The sequence below is a fragment of the Paroedura picta genome, chromosome 4 (genome assembly GCF_049243985.1).
Source record: "Paroedura picta isolate Pp20150507F chromosome 4, Ppicta_v3.0, whole genome shotgun sequence".
Taxonomy (NCBI): domain Eukaryota; kingdom Metazoa; phylum Chordata; class Lepidosauria; order Squamata; family Gekkonidae; genus Paroedura; species Paroedura picta.
Genome location: NC_135372.1, coordinates 77864378 through 77885744, shown reverse-complemented (window position 1 = coordinate 77885744; position 21367 = coordinate 77864378). Strand labels below are relative to the sequence as shown.

The window sequence follows — 21367 nt, the reverse complement described above, 5'->3', positions numbered from 1 at the left end:
TTTGATTTCTATAACGCTCTTCCATATGACTCAGGGAGGTTTACATACAACATCATACGGGAATACATATATAGCTAGATATAACTATATAATTTACAAACCACATTCTCTGGTTCTGCATACTATGATGACAAATGTCCAAATACATAAACATGGGTTAAATGGTACAAATTATGTCTATATGCATAAATCAAATGTGTTTTGTATTAGAGCCTTTAAACTAATTACTCCATTTGTTGTTGTTAGGTGTGAAGTCGTGTCCGACCCATCCCGACCTCATGGACAATGATCCTCCAGGCCTTCCTGTCCTCTATCATTCCACGGAGTCCATTTAAGTTTGGACCTACTGCTTCATTAACTCCATCCAGCCACCTCATTCTCTGTCGTCCCCTTCTTCTTTTGCCCTCAATTGCTCCCAGCATTAGGCGCTTCTCCATGGAGTCCTCCCTTCTCATGAGGTGGCCAAAGTATTTGAGTTTCATCTTCAGGATCTGGCCTTCTAAGGAGCAGTCAGGGCTGATCTCCTCTAGGACTGACCGGTTTGTTCGCCTTGCAGTCCAAGGGACTCGCAAGAGTCTTCTCCAGCACCAGAGTTCAAAAGCCTCAATTTGATGCTCGGCCTTCCTTATGGTCCAACTTTCGCAGCCATACATTGCAACTGGGAATACCATAGCCTTGACTAAACACACTTTTGTTGGCAGGGTGATGTCTTTGCTTTTTAGGATGCTGTCTCAATTTGCCAAAGCTTTCCTCCCCAGGAGCAAGCATCTTTTAATTTCTTTGCTGCAGTCCCAATCTGCAGTGATCTTGGAGCCCAGGAAAATAAAATCTGTCACTATCTCAATTTCTTCCCCATCTATTTGCCAGGAATTGAGAGGGCCAGATGCCATGATCTATATCCGTTGATGTGCACTGTGAAGTTTTTTTCTGAGCTGAAAAACTAATAAAAAGCTAGCCTGCTCAAGCGAGAGAGCTACCGAGCTCTAGAGCGACCTAGCACGGAGAGAAGCAAGTCTCTTGTCTGTTGTTACTTCAAGCCCTTAGTAGTCAAAATTGTTACAATAGCTCTTGCTACCAGGATCAGGTTCACTTCCCTTGATGAATGGTTCAATTGTGTACCTTAAAAATTACTGATAGATATTCTGATCACAGTTTTTAATTTTTTAATATAATGAACTCAAACAAGCCATGGGGTAAGTTTTCTAGTTATTTTACCGCCATGTTATAGACTGTGGGGAATTGTCTTAGGACTATTGTTGTGTATATACGAGGTTTTATAGTTTGGGTTATACTGTTTTATGTTATGTTTTATTGTGAACCACCATGAACTGGCCTTCTGGAAGCCATGGTATAAAAATCCAATAAATAAATAAACATGGAAAAATTAGAATCAAATCAAATAATATTCCATAGCAATAGAAATTATGTTTCTCTCCTGGTAAAAAAAAAAAAAGAGGTACAGATTTATACCTCTGCCTTTATTATACGTAATTATAAGTAACTTAAGACGTATCTTGAGCACATATTTCCAGCAAAAAAAATCATAATAAACTAAATTTACTAATTAATAATTGTGTTTTTTTTTCTTCTCCATAACAATTTCATATTGATCTAAGTTTAAGAAATTACTCTACTACTCTTGTAATAAGCTATTCTGAAACAACATTTGATCACTGAGGAAGGCTAATTGGCCAAAAGGAATTAATCAGGGAAAACATGATCTGTCCTTGAAATTAATGAATGCTTTTATTCTGAAATGAGGCCATTACTTGGGCCTATATTTGGTTTTATTATTAATAAATACATGTATAGTTACATATATTGGGTAATATTTTATGTTTTTGCTCCTAGGGCAGGTCATTGTGCACCAGTGGCTTATTGATTGGAGGCCACCGTAGCGAAAAAGAAAACAGTCATGAGCATTTCTATTTAGCAGCCATTTTGTGTGCACTGGCCTCAGAAAGAGACAACATTAGCTTGAAGCTCTAGGCAGCCAGTTATGAATTCATAGAACTGATTTTAGGCATTAAATTAAAAATGTTTTAATCTTGAATATTTAAGGCCTAAACTGACATAATCCTTGTTTCTACAGGAGTAACATTGAGTATAAAGCCACAATTGCATTTCAGTAATACAAGACTGTTTTAAATACGCAAAAGGCAGGAGGGGAGATTATAATTTCTTCATGAAAGGGGAAGTGTGCTGACATTTTGTTTTGGATGTCCTGCCTGTTACCATGGTCTTAGAAATACAATAGGGCACTGCAGAAGCTGTGCCTCCCCATCTTTAAATAGGACTGGGTCCTATTAAATAAAAGAGTAAGGCCACCTGGGGAGGAGTTAGGGCGGGCCCTGTCCAGGATAAAAACTCAGAGGGCCCAATCAGGAGCCGCTTTGCGGCTCCTGATTGGGCCCTCCGAGTGTCCATCCAGGGCCAAGCAGCCAATGGAGAGGCGCGCAAAGTGCCTTCCTATTGGCCCCTCACCAGGACAGACCAAAATTCCATTCACCCAGCCCAGTCTGGCTGCCAGTCTGCTCCCGACCACTGCAGGGAGAGGAGGTCAGCAGGGCTGCCAAGGGGATGAGAACAGAGGCTTGGACAGGCTGCCCCAGCCGTTTTTGCCCCAAGGTGTCCTAACTGTCATGTCCAACTGCAAATTGCCTCAGAATCCTGACAGAGCTGGCAGGAGGCTGCAGAGTGCTCCCCCTCCCTACAGGCCTGCTGCGAAGGAGCCTCTGACAGCCACTGACTGAGGGGAGGGAGGCATTTTCCTTCAAAGACCAACACCGGGGAGCCCTGAGGGCCTTCCTTTTTTTGGGGGGGGACTTTCCTCTTCTGCCAAACAGTTGCCTGACAGAGAGGCCACAGAGAGCCCCTTCTCACTTAAAATACTGCTCTGCCCGGAGGTTAGACACAGCCAAGCCATGTGTCTTTCTTCTTTGCAACTCTCTGCAGATTTGAGGCCACTGCACAGCGTTATTCTGCAAAGGAAACTGGCTGTTTTGTCTCCTGTTTCATCTGCACAACAACCCTGTGCAGTAGGCCTCAAGTCTTTCAATTCAACAACAACCTGTGTGGGAAGCCTTAAATGTTTCTTCTTTACCACAACCCTGTCCAAAGTTGCCCTTTCTGCCTGGGGCGCTGATCTTTATACTCTGCAGGTGAGTTGTAATTCCAGGAGCTCTCCAGGCCACACCTGTAGGTTGGCTACCCCTGGGTTGGAAATATTCCTGGAAGTTTGGAGGTGGGACTTCAAAATCGTACAATGCCTCAGAGTCCAGCCTTCAAATGAGCCATTTTTGCCTGCAGTTGGTAGGGAGTGGTGCAGGAGTGTCCCTCCTGGCCTATGGGTTATGGCCAGCCCTTATCAGCAACTGTTTGTATTCTGGGGCGCAGACAGGCAGACCAGCATCAGTCCTGTGAGTCTGGAAAGTGCAGGCAGATCTAAATAAATATTTACAGCCTGAAACTTAATAGAGAACTAGTAAATGTCTGGAGACACATCGTAACTGAAATAAGGTAAAGGTAAAAGGTAAAGGTATCCCCTGTGCAAGCACCGAGTCATGTCTGACCCTTGGGGTGACGCCCTCTAGCGTTTTCATGGCAGACTCAATACGGGGTGGTTTGCCAGTGCCTTCCCCAGTCATGACCGTTTACCCCCCAGCAAGCTGGGTATGCCACAAGAGGCTCTTTGTAACTGAAATAGTAACTGGCAAATAACCTTGGCCTGGCAAATAAAAAAACAGTATTAAAAACCTTACTAAGGTCAAGACTGCTGTGCACAGACAGTCTTTCTCTTAGGGTTGCCAGCTTCCCTGTGAGGCTCGCTACCCCACCTCCCTCATGGGGAATCTGCTATGGGGAGAGAAGGGGAATACGACTGGAAAATGCTTTGAGACACCTGAAGCCTGCTTGGTCACTGCGGCCCATTCCCAGTTCTCTCAGATCTCTCACAACCCTACATTCCTCACAGGTTGATTATTGTGGAGAGACAAATGGAAAAGGTGTTTGTAAACCGCTTTGAGACTCCTTTGGGTAGTAAGCAATAGGGTACAAAAATCCGTTCTTCTAAGGAGCAACCATGAAAGAAGCATGTGGGCACATAACATTTTACCAACAATGAAAATATGGGAGACAGAAGGAACAGGGTGGACACCTGTGTACTGTGACTACCCTATGTGTAGGGCAGAGGGGCATTTCGGTGAATGTGGCCTAATTCACACAAGAAGTGAAATGACGCAGAACTGGGGGGGAATTGGTTGCCATGTAATCTTCCCTTAAGAAGAGTCTCCAGTCTGATTTTCCCTTCACATATCTGAGAACATGGCTCTGGAAAGCTCATCTGTAACCACTATGCCACAATTCCCAAAGGTCAGTCCTCTCCCACAATCAATGAATATTCCACACCACAGGTTCTTGACACCCATATCTCCACACCCATGGCCTCATTTGCCACCATGCCACCACAACCTCCAACACAACACACGACAACCCCATGCCCTTATAGACTGGACAACTCCTCCCCTTCTCTTCCCACTGCCAAGCTCTAGCGCCCGTTGTATTCTTGGAGACAACGGGCTTTGCCCCTAGTCAGTTTATAAAGCAGCTGGGGGCAATTTTTCATCAACATCTGAGTGTTTGTGAGTTCCAGCAGAGTAAAAGTTTTGTTCCTCTGCAGAGTGTTCAGTAATGATGTAGTCATGGCTAAATGTTAGGGTTGGTCAGGCTATACCTTTGCTGAGATGCCACTATATCAAAAAGAAATGAGACTATTTAAATGCAAGACTGAGGAGACACTGGTAAATCGTGAAATGGAAACTAAGTCAACATATCACCACAGGGAGCAGGTTATAGTGTACTGTGCAAGAGAAATAAAACAATGTAAATGCCTGTTACACTGGACATAAACAGGCCCACTGAGGTTAACAACTGTACCCAAATTTATGAGATGCATAATATATATCCCTTATGTATGGCCATTTATTTCTGCTAGATAGTTATTAACTAAAATTAACGCACAAAAATGGATGCTAATTAGTCATTTAGGATTTTACATACAATGAGGAAAGCAAAAATATTCAAGGTTAATGCTGACATAATGCATTTTTGACGTTGTTTAGTGTACAAGATGGACTCCAGTATCAAGGAATGAGTGTGGTTCTTCACATGGTCTCTGTCATATCAGAGCCAGGAGAGTTGAGTTAGAAGCTTACTGAGCTCCACCACCACTTTTTCTTTTTAGTCTTTGAACCTCCCCTGGCCTTTTGGGCAAACTTTATGGCCTAGGGAAGCTCTCCCTCCTCTGCCACGAGAACTCTAAGAACCTTCCCTTATCACCCCATTTGTCCTTGATTTGTTTGGGAGATACTGGAAATTTACCGTGGAGAAAAACTGTAAGGGCAGACCAGATGTCTCCATGCTATTCGTGCCTTTTTAGAACAATAGTCTATTCCTATGTAAACCCCTCTTCCCACCTGAATTACTCCTGTGGGGGCTATAAATATCCCTGTGGGGGCAACCCATCCCCATCTCTGTCAGTGCTCACCTGCACCTACTATACTGAGCTTTTGCATCATCTAATGGGACTTTTCAATAAAGACTAGCTTCTTAGCACCACATGTATGGAGCAGTTTTGTTCGAGAAATTCTCTTCTGATTGAGCAGGATCAGCCACGGTTCATGACACTCTCTCCCCTAGCAACTTGATGCTTGAAATTGGTATGGTTCTTCAGCAGAAGTCAAGAGTTTGACATACACGTGAGACACTAAAAAGGAATGTCATGATAGATGTTTCTATGCTTCAGAAATTTTGTACAAAAGACAGGTACGTGTATTCTTTATTGACTCAATATATTGTGGCGCAGAGTGGTAAGGCAGCTGCCTGAAAGCTTTGCCCATGAGGTTGGGAGTTCAATCCCAGCAACCAGCTCAAGGTTGACTCAGCCTTTCATTCTTCCGAGGTCGGTAAAATGAGTACCCAGCTTGCTGGGGGGTAAACGGTCATGACTGGGGAAGGCACTGGCAAACCACCCTGTATTGAGTCTGCCATGAAAACGCTAGAGGACGTCACCCCAAGGGTCAGACATGACTCGGTGCTTGCACAGGGGATACCTTTACCTTTATGTCCTCCTTGACACACAATCATGGTCACAACTTATTGCAGGTAAGAGGACTCCTGAACAACTACTTTGAATGCTACTTGTCACTGCAGGGTAGTTTTGGGCATTGGGGAGTATACCCTTGGGTGGGGGTGGCTGAACCTGCATGCTGGACTTCCCCATCTGGGGTGCCTCCATAAGAGGCCTCGGAGATGACGAACCATAGTGGCAGACCCAGGCAGCATGCCACAGACTGGCTTGCATCAACACATGGCAGGGGGACCACAAAGAAACCCATGTGTGTCCCTATAACCTGCCAATCCACAGTGGGGTTCCAGCAGATGGGCTGGAACAGGTTTATCAGGCAGCAGGCAGGCCACATGATCCCTCCAACGTATGGGCTGGAGTGCATTCATCAAGTGGCATGCTGTGCTGATGCTCCTTGCAGCAGTCTCTGTATAATAAAGGTGTGGCCCACTTTATACCAAAGACAGTGGGGATGCCCCCCTTTACTGCCTTGACAGACAAACAGTATGGTGGAAAAGGAGAAGTAAAATTTAATAATTTATTTCAGGAACAGTTTTTAATTTATGATCTATATTGAACTGGGATGTGGCTGCTCATTAGAAGCAGGGCATGTGCTCCTTGCCAAGTCACATCAAGCTACGCTGAAAAGAATACTGTGATTGGGGCTTAGCAACAAGCTCACATCCCATTATTGCTTCTGCTTTTTCCTTTCTTCCTCTCCCACCTGCTGCCACACTGTCCCATCAGAAAGAGAAAATGGGTACATGGCAAGGAAGATGCCTCCCTCCTCCAACCCCACTGTGAGCTTCTTGGAGGTTCTCATTTGTAGCGATTCTATTTAGTTACAATAGAATATGGAAGTACTGTGTTAATGCAATAATATCATTTTAGACTACTGCACTAACCATTAGGAAACATAGCTTCATATCATCACTCTGGTCCAAAATGCACTAGATAATATCAGCTAATTATCTATTTCACAGGGTTTTTGTGAAGATAAAAAAAGAAGGAGGTGGAGGAACCATTTATGCCCCCCGAGCTTCGTAGAGGAAAGGAGGGATGTGATAGAGCAAGATGAAAATGAGGGGAGCAGTTCTGTCAAGTAGTCAGTCACTTAACCAGCACAGAAATCCAACAGTACGGATTATAATCTGCAGCCACCATGTGACAGAAGACATATCACAGAATAATGGTCCCACTGGAGACACTACTTTCCCATAAGAGCACTGAAATGTAACATAGCAATGGTAAGTTACAGGGACTCCGCAAGGAGCAGTCACAGCATTAATGGTCTCTTAAGATGTATTGATAAAACCAAGCATCTATCAATATATGTTTACAGTCTGCGATAACCAGCCTAAAAGGAAAATTCCCTGTAATTTCTATTTAAAGTACAGTGATCTCTTGGTGAAAGAGCACTCCTTGATAAACAGCTTATTTTCCACATTTTTACAAAGAGAAAGCAAAGCTGGAAATGCCAAGGGGAGTGGCATGAGTGCAAAAGAGAGCAGTACAGAATCTACCTAAGGCACTGAAAGAGAGGAAGAAAGCTCTCATTGTAGAAAGTGGTGGATCCATGCAAGGTTTGCTGTGAATGGGAGGTCTCTTCCAATGAGCCCTCTCGACCACTGGCATACCTAGCCTATTTGGCACCCTGGGCAGTTAACTTTTTAACAGCTTCCCCCTAGTTTCTTGGGGGGGGGCATGTGTTGGGGTTTTGTTTGTTTGTTTGCCATCAAGTCACAGCTGACTTATGGAGATCTCATAGGGTTTTCCAGAAAAGAGACATTCAGAGTTGGCTTGCCATTACCTGCCTCCATGTCAGCCCTGCTTAGCTTTGGAGATCAGGTTAGGCTGGGGCTGTGTATGGTGCCCAGCAAACCCAGTGCCGTTGTAGCAATGCCGGCTGGTGTCAAGCACAAAATCACAGTCCAAGCAGGAGGATGGAGGTGGGGGCTGTACATTCTGCCAAGCAGAATAGGTAGGAGAAAGTCTTGAGACCAAGAAGTGAAAATAAATGTGTCTGTGTGTGGGGGGGGAGAACTGGGAAAATGTGGTGAAGGGAAACAGAAATAAACAAGAAAAGTGTGAAAAAGAGGGATAGAAACTGAGAGGGAAGTTTGTTTCATCTTACTGCAAATTGTAGCTACGGCTTTGCACGCTCTGACTGAGTTGTGTACAAGAAGAAAAGATTTACTACTGGAGAAAAATGACCAGCAGGTTGGCAGTCACTGTACTCGGACTGGTATTCATTCTCTTGTACAATCTGTTAAGTAAGTCCTGGAGATACAGAAGTCTATCCAGCCGATTCCAGTTCAGGATGAGGAGCCAATCCTAGAGGGTTTTTTACTATGCAATTTTCCTGTGCCCCTAGTGGCTGTAGCCAGAACAACACTTGGGCTTGACTCACCATGAGGTCTCTGACCTCCTATGGCTGCACCAGAGGCAGGCCATACCCCTCTGCATCCACCTGGTTTGTCTCTCAAGTTCTCACCACTATCCAAGGATGGCTTGTCTGACTATAATAGAAACTGCGCAGTAGCACTTCCACATGAAGTGATGCCCAATATATGTGCCACACCTGTCATACCTCAGATACACCCCACACAGCCCCTCCTATCCCTTTCAGTAAATATGGGTCTTAATAGCAGTCACCATTTTGGTTCTAGAGCTTTAGTGAAGAGGACCTAAAGCACCCTTTCTTTTCACTGAGAATATGCCTTGCTATATGACCAAATGGGAGACTGTCCACTCCTTTTTCATTGTGCGCCAACTCACTAAGACTGGGGTGAAGAATTTTCCTCCATTTTCCAACAACCCAATCATAAGGATTGGAGGGCGGTTGGGAATTACAAGCCTATTAGAAAATTTATACAAAGGCATTAGTCATTTGTGAAAGACAGACTTCACCGAGACCTAGACCTTCTTCAGCCTTGTGCATAGGATCATTCCAGCTCCCCCAAAAAGGGAAAGCTTGAGCAGGGTCAGAAAAGAAACTTGCCAAACCTTAATCTGCTATGGTCACCTGTCCATATACATGGGAGACAGAAAAACAAGACTGCAGCAACTGCTATGATGTCACTGTGTAGTTCTTCTGAAACACAACTATACAGTCTTTTATACAGAAATTAATATAAATATCAGAGGGAGGGATGCATATGCCAATGTTCCATCCTCCTTACTGATCACAGACAAAGAAGTGTGCATCGGAGACAAAATGAATGCCCTCATTAACCAATACTGTTAAATAGTTACTGAAACAGTGTGATTTTGGTTCTCACAATCCTTAACGTTCATCTTAATAGTTCTATTTGATTTTTACTACAATTTATGTCATTTTCTTACTTAGCCTGTTATAAGTAGAAGAATAGCATACTAAATATAAATTGGAGGGTGGGTGGATCCAGCCATCCTCTTAAGTCGCTTTCCTTCAGGGTAAGATGGTTTCGTCCAATTTAAGTGGCTCTTGCTTTGGAGCCACTTAAGTTGGAAAAAGGCTTGAAGCTTGAGCCCAGAAGGAAAGATGGAATATAAATATTTAGATAAACAAACTTTGTTCAGTAAAAGGGAAAGATAGAGGTAGAATCCATCCCAGTGTTAACAAATGTTTTTTGTTTAATTTTTGTTTATTCATTTGAATTTATATGCCACCACTGCCAGGGTTACGGGCTCATGGTAGCTTCCAAGATCCATTCAAATATAGTACAATAAATTCAAAACAGTTAAAACATTATAAAATAAATAAAAATCAATTAATCAGCAGCAAGCCAAATACCTCCATAGCTCAGATTGTCTAATTAACTGGAGAGGCGGGGGAGACCACCGTTTTGCAAGGGAAGCCACAAGTTGTTCCTGACCCTACCCAGACTCAACCATACACCTGGCGAAAGAGCCCTGTCTTGCAGGCCCTGCGGAACAGAGACAGCTTAGGGGGCAGACACACATTATGACAATCTTAGGGCCAGTTCAGACATTTTTTTAGATGAATGCACCACATGTATGGCCAAGAAGAGCCCTATAAACTGTCACATAATGATTCTAGAGATTCACTCCCAAACTCAGAGGCAATTGTTATAACCACAAAGGCTAAAATGTTCCATTGCAGTCACAGATATTTGGTAAGAGAAGTCAAACTTTTACTTATGGAGGGAATGGTATCACATTAGATTTATCATATGAATGCAACTCTGGAAATTTAGTCATGATGCATTGTGCCAGGAGAAGTTCTGAATAGGTTGCAAAGCTAGTATTAAACCAAATATATCCAACCGTATTGTTTGGTCTAAGCCAGAAAGATAAGCTCTCTCTCTTCTGCTTTCAAGGCAAGTATTTTCTTTTTCTTATACAAACAAGGTTTTACAGCCATTCTATTTCCAAGCCATCAAAGGATAAGACACTCAAGGAAGATTCTGATCTCTGGGTATCTGACAGTAATAAATGATATGCGTAGCTTCTATGACAGGCTGCTCACTTGATAACTGATGAGCCAGGGTCCCAGAGAGCTGAGCCCGTGTATTTAGCAAATGACAAACCAGCTATGGTGATCGAATCTGTATGGATAAAAAAGAAAAGCAAATATAGGTTTTTACACTAAACGTGTATGATGGATAGATTCATCTTACTTGTGCACAATTCAGACACAAAACGTATTCATTCAGAATACATATGCAATTCAAGAGGTTTTCATCTACACAAAGGGGGGGGGGGGAGTCAGATAGAACCCTTCTTTAAAAATGCTAGCAAACTATGAAGTATTACAGCCAAAGCTGGGAAAGGATTTAGATCATATCCCAAATTAACTACATGGTACAAAGTTTACTTCATGCCATAAATAAAAGCAAGACTTCCACTCAGCCAGGCAATGCTATAAATCAAAGAGGGAAGACACAACAGCCATACAGCCAAATCACATTTATGAAAGGAACAGCAAGATAGTTCAGGAGGAGGTTTTGTCCTATGAAGTTAAAAGAAGAAAGTATGTCAGGGACTTATTTCTTAAGGGCACTTCATTTTAAGGAACATCAGTCATTCAGGCCCCCAAGTTACACATTTCCACTTCTCTTTTGTGACTCCCCTTTCACATTTGTCACTGGAATTATCATTACACAGAAATTGTAGGAGAGAGCTACTGGCACTAAAGAAATCAATTCAACAGTATTTCAACTGTCTTCCATGAATTACTCCTTTTGTTTGCTTTTCCTTCACCTGAAATCCTTGTAGCCCATGATCCACATGTGAGTTCCTGGCAAAATAATGGCCAGAATTGAGCTCATCATGTTTTATTTTAAGTGTGAACAACTGTGAGAACAAAAGACATCAAATACTGATCTGTTAAATTACAATGATCTCCACTGCACAAGTAAATATGATCTTTTCAAGACAGGTTTTCTGTACATGGTTGTTAACACATCTTTCTTTCAGAAGCTTAATTAGTTCAGGTGGTTTCTAGAGAACCCAAGGGACATTATGGTGCCAACCACTTCTTTAATAGTATGTTTTTCCTTAGCATAGTAGCTATAGTCATCAGAAACTTGATACAACATCCTGACCTAGTGGATTACAGCAGGTCTTATTGCAGGACAGTAGTTATACTGATCTTTTTTTTGTTCGTTTAATTTAGGGATGTCTCTAGTGTGGGAAAAGGGAAATGGCCTTTATGAACCCATTTGCTAGCCTTGTTTCTCCCTTTGGTCTTTGCATGTTGTATATAAATATGCATTTATTTGAGGTATTTATTTGAGATATCTCCTTATCAGAGGAGATAAGAAGACCATATAGAATCTACATAGAGAAGCAAGTTGTTGAGAACACTTCTGTAACCATAACGTCTAGCTACCTGTACCCTGTACAGATTCTAAATGAATTGTCTAGTATCTAAGCGTTCATTCACAATCCATTTCCCCAACTAACAAAATACATTTTCAATACATACATTAAACTCCATTTTTTGTTAAAATAGGAGATACACAGGACATATCTACATTTGCTTTCCTTGCTTCCCTCCCAACCCAAAATATTCTCCCAATCCAAAATCCCACCTTACTGAAGCTCCACCCCTAAAATCACCAAGTATTTCCCAACCTGGAGCTGTCAACCCTAGATGAAGACAATCTGAAGGAGCCAAGAAATAGGATTTTAAAGGAGATGATCTGCAATTTATAGATCTGGGGGATTCAGCACAGTTTTGTCTCCAACTGGTCCGACCAGACCAACCTGGTTTACTTCTTTGAGTGGCAAGCTTACTAGATCATGGATATTCAGTTGATGTTGTTTATGTGAATTTCAGTAAGGCTTTTGACAAGATTCCCCATGATGTTCTGATGGGTAAATTGGAAGACTACAAATTGGATTTTCAGATAGTTAGGTGGATAGGGAACTAGTTTGAAAACCATACCCGAAGAGCAGTTGTCAATGGTATTTCATCAGATTGGAGGGAGATGAACACTGGGTTGCCACTTGGTACTGGGTCTGGTAATTTTTGATATTTTTATAAATATCTGGGTGAGGGGGTAGAGGGATTCCTCATTAAATTTGCAAATGACACCAAATTGGAAGGAGTAGCAAACACCCCAGAAGATATAGAGTTCAACGGGATCATAACACACAAGAAAAGTGGGCAAATGAGAACAAGATGCAATTCAATAAGGATAAATGCAGAGTTCTACACCTGGGACATAAAGATGAGAAGCATGCATACTGGATGGGAGACACACTTCTGGGTAGCAGTGTGTGAATGAGATCTTGGTGCACTTGTGGACTTTAAGTTAAATATAAGCAGAAAGTGTGATGTAGCAGTAAAGAAGGCAAATGTAGTCTTGGGATGTATCAACAGAGGCATCACATCAAAATTGTAAGATGTCATTGTCCTGCTGTATACTGCTCTGGTCAGATTGCACCTGGATAAAGTGTGCAGTTCTGGAGGTCTTACTTCAAAAAGAACAAGGACAAACTTAAAGAGGGTTCAGAGGAGAGTGACAAGGATGATCTGGACCAAGCCAGAGGAAAGGCTGAGGGACTTGGGAGTGTTCAGCCTGAAGAAGAGGAGGTTGAGATGGGACATGATTGCTCTCTTTAAGTATTTGAAAGGTTGTCACTTAAGAGGGAAGGGAGCAGTTTCCGTTGGCAGCAGAGGATAGAAACACAGTAATGGCTTTGAACTACATATAGAACAGTGCCGGCTAAATATCAGGAAAAAAAATCTCAATCAGATTAGCTCACCAATGGAATTGACTGCCCAAGGAGGTGGTGAGCTCCCCCAAACTAGCAGGCTTTAAGCAGCACCTGGACAGATACTTGTGGATGCTTTAGGCTGATCCTGCACTGAGCAGTAGGATGGACTAGAGGGCCTGTATGGTCCTTTACAACTCTATCAGTCTATGAATATTAAAAGATAATTTGGCCAGCATCTGCATTTCGTAAAGTAAGTTCCCCAGATGCTGTCCGTTTAAACAGAGTATTACACCAAATGCAAAGCCTTTCACTTCAAACACCCTATGAGAGTGGGTCTCAAGAATTTTGGCAAAACCAGACTAAAAACTAAGCTGTTGCAACACATCAATTACAGGAGTCTAGCCAAGGCAGTCAAACTGCCATCTTGTGGTTAACAAATCTTGCTGCTATGACTTCAGTACATTAGTCCTCCCTCATTTATTCCATGCACGTAGGGAATAAATCTGAGGGCAACATATTCCAGGCAGGAATAAAGAGCTTTGATTCTCTGGAGTCTAAATATCCAATATAGATCAATGTTGCTAGAGGGAAAGAGCGAAATTTAATTACCTCAAGCTTTAAACCAAATGCAGAAGACCATGCAGGAGGCAGAGTGTGAGCTGAGGCAGGAGCCATCTAAGTGCCACATAGCTGACAACAACTACCTGATAATGGGGTAAAGAGGCTGCAACAGGAGTAGAAAACAATTACTTGAAAAAATAAAATAAAAAAAATTACAGGAGGATAATTCTGATAGCACACAGAGAGCACACAAATGGGGTCCTATAGAGGTGTTTTAGAAAGAGGTAATCAAGGGTACAGAAATATCAATTATCTTTTTATATGAATTAAATATTAATTTTTCATTTAATAATGACAGGAACTCCAAAGACCATAGAAAGTAAGGCTTTCTATCTGGCTAAATGGATGCAAGGCTGCTGGAGCCTGCTGGGTGTTTTCCAAGCCTGTCGAGCACTCAGTACATTGATCAGTTGCCAGTTCCTCTTGCTGCAGCCATATGGCGCTGGTCCCCTCCCTTCTCATTAACCTGATTGCGCTGAAATGTTGTCTCCCTAGTCCTCAACTTACAGATGACTAAGATTGGAGAGGGAAATACCATGCCTGAAAGTGTTACGGGAAGCCGAAAGATTAAACCCTCATTCCACACAAGGCTCTGAGCTCTTTCAGCTTCCATCATTTTGTCTACTTTGCCTGCTTCTTGTTTCACCTGAGCTTCTGCCATCATGTGTTATTACCAACCTGCCCACTTGCTCCTGCAAGGCCAATACTCAGCTGCTTATCACAGGGTTTTCTGTGTGTATATAAATGACCTTAAGGGTTCAGATCTTATTGGTTTACTTCAGACATGATAGTACATTTCACACATGAGGACAAGGCAAGGTTTGTCATCAGGAGGGCGAGTCTGGGAAATCCTCAGGCTCACGAGTGACTCACTCACTCATGCGTGGCTTAACAGTGAAAGGCCTGGATCAAACCATACATGCCTACCACATTTGTTTTCTTCATTCCACACCAGGATTCCTAACTCTGCTTACATCTTGGTTTGGAAGTTACAGTGAGCACACATGCAATCCATGTAGGGCTGATTACCAGGCTTTTGTGGGCCCTGAGCAGAAAACTGTAACCTGGGCTCCTTTTCCCTTTGGGATAGTCCCTTTCTGCTCTAGCCATACTCTTTCCAATTGACTGCTCTCCTTTTGTTTCTTTAACCATTCTCTTTTCCATTTCAATTCACTCTGGCAAAAAGAAATCATATAAAATTTTGCTTTGCAAGTATGCAAGCATATTTTCCCATAACAATATTCCTTAAAACATGCAGTGCATATGTTCACAAATTAATGGAAAGCTAAACCTTCTGAGTGTTCAAACAATGTTGCATGAAACACTGGACAGCTTCCCAAAAGTTACATCTCTAGGTGCAGGTAATCAAAATACTTTCCACCTTATTTTTTTTTAGTGGCAAGATGGTTAATCACAGAATCAAAATCTCCATTTTTTGCTTTATGTGATTCAGCTGATAGGACCACTAAAGTGCATCTCAGGAGATTTGTGACCTCAGATAGTTTCTAATTAACTTGCTGAAGCTCCTTTTAGTTGATGCAATTGAAATAGGAATTGCCAACAACAGCAAAGCCACAACTGCATTTTGGGATGTGGGGTTTTGCGAATGAGAGAGGGCTGTCACAGCTGGCGGTTGTTTGGGGGCAGATCCGAGGGCACAACCTGTCCCTGCGAGCTGGGTTGAGGTTGAGGCATGAAGCCCATTTGCGGGAGCCTCCCTAAAAGGCTGCCATGTGAATGGGAGCAGCATCACATATGTGGAGCTGCCCTCTGCGCATGGCGGGGCAGCTGGCTAGGCTCCAAGGTTGACACCCGTGGGGCTTTACCAGGCTTGCCTTCCCGGGGGGCTAGCGGACCTGATGATTAGAGGATCTGGCAGTCACCCAGTCCCCACCGGCGGGCCCGCTAGGGGTGCTTTCTTCCCTTTCCCTGTGGGGCTGCAGCTGGGAAGGGGCAATCACGGATTCACCCCTCACCATGGGTGTGCTGAAGCTCATGGCATGAGTTGTATATACTTACGAAAACTGTGGCCCCTTTTTTGCCAAATAAAATTTGTGTATGCGTGCTCAATTGTGCGAAGGAAAAAAGCTCCCCTTGCCCCTACAATATGTTTCTGGAAAGGAGGCACATATCCCTGGTCTCATCTTCAACAGTAGTGGGAACAACACCCAAAAGCAATGAAGTCACGCCCCCCCCCCAACTCATTTACCCATTCTGCTGCTAAGACATGAACAGTATCCATACTCTACCTGCAGCCATGCTTCTGCTATCCCTTTGGACTACTATAAGCTACCTTGGAGATCATTTGGAAAAAGTGGTGTTTAAAAAACCTTTTATACATACATATATATTTAAAATCATAGAAGTCTATAAACAAATGACTGCTTATAAGTTTGTTCTTTGTACGCAGACACTTATAATCAAGATATGAAAAGTGACAATATAAAGGCAGGGAAACCCACCAGTCTATGGACAGAAAGCAACATGGTTCTTTAACAAAATAACACTTTCAGAATTCCCAAAGTACTGTATTACACACAAAATACTGGAGCCTTTGCGTGGCACTGTGCACCTTAGCTTTCATGTCTTGAATATCATGTAAAAATTAGATCCCAAAAGCCCATGTCAACTAACAGATTTAAAAGAATAAGCACAAGTCTCTTGTTTGCCAGGACCTAAAAGCAGAGTACTAATTTCAGGGCCAGCAGCCATGTACAGTGAGGTGAGGCAGCTGCCAGGGTCCAGGGCTTTTGGAAGGCCCCACTGTTGATTCCCTACCTGTTTGTGAATGCTCCACCATTGTGCTTCCAACTGCATGTGGTACCCAGTACCATCAGGGAAGTGTATCCAGGCAGTTCACTACAGCAGTGCTCCTGGTAGTCTGTGCTGCTTAGCAGGATGGCCATAGCCCCAGGGTGTTCCAGTCCAAAGCCAGAGATGCAGTGCAAGGTCAGGGCAAGCAGCAGACAAGAATATAGTCAGATTACAGTCCAAGGTCAGGGCAGGCAGCTCCCAGTAGCACAGTCAGAGGCTGGGCCAAACATCAAGGCAGGCAGGCAGGGGATCAATGCATAGTCCAGAAACAGACCAAAGGCACAACAAACAAAAATCAGGGTTTCAGAGTAGGCTAGGTCAGCCCTGTGCAAAGATGAACCTGTACTCACAAACATTACACCCACACTGACCTGCTGTTGCCAACCACTTATATAGGGCATGACAATCCCCATGTCCTGATCCTGGAATTACTTCCAGCAACCAGGTCCCTGCATTCAGCCCTCGTTGTGTAAAAATCTCCCTTCTCCTTCCAGTCCCCTGTGATAGTGAGCCTCTAAATGAGCACTATCTTCTCTCTAAATACTTGTTTTAGCAGCTCCTGCTGCTTTGCTCTAATACTATGCATACTCCAGGTGTGCTGGGTACTTGTCTCTCTAACAGTGCTGGTGGCTCAGGTGTGAGAGGTTCATTATCAGGAGATGAAACTTCTGCAGAATCTTCCTCCAGACTGTGCTTCAGGCTGTTTGCTGGTTACATTTGAATCCAAACTGAGGGAGAGCCAGATTCCTCACATCCGAAGCAGTCCTCCTGTGCCTAGGGCTGACTCATGACCCAGCCACAACAATGCTACTCCCAGCCACATAGATTGCTCGGTTGTGTAAAAGAAAGCTAGAGGCAGCTCTGAGTGTATGTATATGGTGGGAAAGCTTACAGGCAGATAGAGCACATGCACATAGAAAGCAAGGTGGGGGCTATTAGTGGATAATAAACCACCTCTGTTAGTGATCTAGGCTTTCTGACTAAGGTTCATCTTAGTTTGGCATCCCAAAGTACAATTTATTCAAAGTACCGTATTTGCCGGTGTATAAGACGACTGGGTGTATAAGACGACCCCCCAACATTTCCACTCAAAATACAGTACTATGGGCCACTATGGGCAGCTATGTCTATCCCAAGTGAAGTGCACCCAGCGTATAAGACAACCCCCCCCCCCACTTGGAGGCATGTTTTTCAGGGGGGGAAAGTTGTCTTATATACCAGCAAATACTGTAGTTAAAGCAGCTTCTCAGAAATAAGTAGTGACACATCCTTAAACTATAACAAAGAAGATGTGGCTGGCCAACAGTGGAAACACTGGGTCCTTCCTTGGCTGCAGTGTGTGAACGAGTCAAGCAAGTACTTATTCCAAAGAGCTATAAAGAAGGAATAGCTTTCTGTTACAAAGAACAAGGTATGATTTGAAAATAAGGGGTGCATTCCAACAATCACCAAAGGCTAGGATGGCAGAAAAGTATTTCAGTGCTGCTAAACACCACAACTAACTACTACAAAAGATATGATGCAATTTGTTAGCAAAAAAACAAGAACTGGGTAAAAGCAGGGAAGAAAGGAATGACAAAATTAGATAGTGTGCGTGCAGGGGGGAACAGGGACATCAAACCATTGATACAGTGATGCCACCATAATATATGTATATGAACATGCATGCCTAAGTCTGGCTGCTTTTGAAATGCATGGTTGATACTTTGTAGCACCCAACCAAATTGAGAGGTTCAGAGGAGAGCAATGAGAAAGATCCGGGGCCTGGGGACCAAGCCCTATGAGGAAAGGTTGAGGGACTTGGGAAGGTTCAGCCTGGAGAAAAGGAGGTTGAGAGGGGACATGATTGCGGTCTTTAAGTATTTGAAAGGTTGTCACTTAGAAAGGTTCCTGTTGGCAGCAGAGGATAGAACTCGCAGTAATGGGTTTCAACTACATTGAAAACGATATTGGCTAGATATTAGGGGGGGAAATTCAGTCAGAGAAGTTCAGCAGTGGAATCGACTGCTTAAGGAGGTGGTGTGCTCCTCCTCACTGACAGTCTTCAAGCAATGGCTGGACAGATGCTGATCAGGGATGCTTTAGGCTGAGCCTGCATTGAGCAATGGGTTGGACTAGGTGATTTGTATGGCCCCTTCCAACTCTATGATTCTGTCATTCCAGCTGCCTGGCATCCAAACTCTGTGTCCTGAGTAAGTGCTAATGTAACTAATTTCATTTTGTTTACTTAGGACAGCAATAAATAGTTTAACAGTCCCCAGTGTCACCAGTCAGATTGTAATCAGCAACATTTCACTCTGTGCCTTACAAACATTTTTATACAACAAGGTTAACTGCTCAGTCCTTTTGAGATTACATTCAAGTGAAGTGTTGTCTTGATCTGTCTACTAAGAGATACAAAACAAGACAATCCCAGCAGTGAGACAATTAGGTGGAATTCCGAACAGCCCAATAGTCAGTTTATCATTTCTTGCTTTTTGCAGTAAGTAGAGAATTCTTCTCATTATTTTCTCAACACAGTTGGGCACAGAAAACTGAAGTTACAGCAAGTTCAGATGGATACCACAGGTAAGGAAGACCACTTCATTGTTTCCCTACCCCTGTTCAACTAGTAGTTGCTTTGAGACCTCTGTTTCCAAACACAAAATGGGAGAAGACTCTCTTAAGAAACTATATATTTATTGTCAAAGACCACCAAAACATTTATTTGCACAGGTGAATACAGCATGGTATAGTGATTAAAAGCAGGGGCCTCTAATCTGGAGGACCAGGTTTGATGGCCCACTCATCCACATGCAGCCAGCTGGGTGACCTTGGGCTAGTCACAGTTCTCTCAGAGGTCTCTCCACCCTACCTACCTCACAGGGTATCTGTTGTAGGGAGATGAAGGAAAGAGATGATTGTAAGCCGCTTTGAGACTACTTCTGGTAGTGAAAAGCGGGGTATAAAAACCAACTCTTCTTCTTCCTGTCCCCTATAATTGCATGAAGTGCTACATGAAGCTATATTTAAATAGTAGCCTTTTCATCTCCATGAAAGCTACTGCTTCCCCTGCACAAAGATTTCCACGTTGTACACACTGACTCCATGTATATAGTCAATGGACTGAGTCATTATTTGTAGCTATCCCATCCATACATTATACTATTTCAGAATCCCTAGAAAGTTTCAGAGATAAGTAATAAGCATTTGGATAAAATTATTGCCTTCATCTTGACAGTTCTTCAAATGCAATATCCACAGGCATCTTCTTTTGAATAAAATGAAGATTCATATTTGTTTAAGTGTAACATTTGGGTCTCCAGCTTTAGATGTTTGCAGAAGACGCTGCATGCTCAGTTTGAAAATAAGACGTGGATCTTCACTGGCCAAAGCAGGGCACTTGCAACTTTCACGTATTTTAAGAGCCTGTATGGGGTGGGGGGGTGGATACAACAACAAAGAAAGTGATTATAAACAGAAGCAATGCCAGTTCATAAAATAGAGAAACCCAGCTCCTTCTCAGGGCTTGGTTAAAGCACAAAATAAATGCAAAATGTAACACATGCTTAAAAGCGGTATACAAATGTTTAATGAAATGTTTAATGAAATAACTAATGCAACTAGGAGACAGGATTTGCATACCTGGTGCTCAAAGAACAGATATGGTCGATACTGGAGCCTTAAAAGTATCATCAATTTGTCCAAGAAAGCACAAATCTTAGGAACTGAGTAAATTAATACAGCACGAGTCATTTTCTGAGGATGCTGTTTTAATCATATAATTTTGTGTGTGTGTGTAAACTTCATAAAGGGAACATGTGACTCGTGAATTGACTGGATACAGCTTTTTTTTCTGTTAGTGACCTGCTGCTATAGAACAATCTCCTGCAAGCATTTACCTTTGGGGCCTTCCAAATAGTTGGTTCTTATATGCTGCTTTTCTCTACCCAAAGGAGACTCAAACAGATGATTATTTTTGTTTTGTATTGCTCTCATTCCTAACCGAGTTGAAAAAAAAGCTGAGCATATAAATATAAATATAAACAAACATACACAATTTATCCAATTAAAAACACAATACCCTGGCTGCAAAGAAGAAGCAGGAACTAAGGAATTTCATTCAAAGTAGCTTCTGTGGTTTGTTTCCTTTTTGGAGGAGGCCAAAGAATGTCTCTCAAAGCAGATTCTATTTGTGGGTTGGTTCAGATGGAAAGACCCTCATGCATTAAAACTCTGGCTTGAAAAAGAGGGATGACCCCAGAGGCTCATTCAGTGCCCTCCTTCTTCCCCCATGTGACCTCACATTCCTTCTCTCCCCTTTGCAAACTGCAAACTATAGTAGTCTTGAAACCATGATTTGATCAAGGTTTACTTTTTTGTTTGTTTTTAGGAAAACAATGATTTGTGCAAGACTTTATTTGCATGTAATGACAAAGCATGAAGTTAAAGGAAGGAGGCAATCTGAACATGCAAAAGGGAATATGCAAGTCATACTGGAGGGGAGAGTAGTGCCAACAATCCCAGACACAGAAATTTCAAAGTCACATTTCTCTAATCCTAATGATCTTTCCTAGGGCAATAAAAAACTTCCTGGAACTAGGTCTAGCCTAGAAACAAATATAATAACTATGGTCAGCCTTTACAGGCATATAAAAA

At 42.7% G+C, this 21367-nt stretch overlaps 1 protein-coding gene and 1 long non-coding RNA gene across 3 annotated transcripts in view; one reads left to right on the top strand and one right to left on the bottom strand.

Annotated features, from left to right (window-relative positions):
- The first annotated feature begins 7111 nt into the window (after window positions 1-7111).
- LOC143835616 (uncharacterized) lies at window positions 7112-21325 on the top strand. The gene is made up of 3 exons (XR_013230272.1): window positions 7112-7371; window positions 19250-19297; window positions 21102-21325. It is a non-coding gene; the product is annotated as an uncharacterized LOC143835616 (long non-coding RNA).
- The window catches only part of OMA1 (OMA1 zinc metallopeptidase), a 36478-nt gene continuing 34502 nt past the window's right edge, over window positions 19392-21367 (bottom strand). For both annotated transcript variants that reach the window (XM_077333565.1, XM_077333564.1), the window contains one exon: window positions 19392-20137. In XM_077333565.1, the coding sequence (XP_077189680.1) occupies window positions 20000-20137 (138 nt within the window). In that variant the 3' untranslated portion in view covers window positions 19392-19999. The remainder of the gene's footprint in view (window positions 20138-21367) is intronic.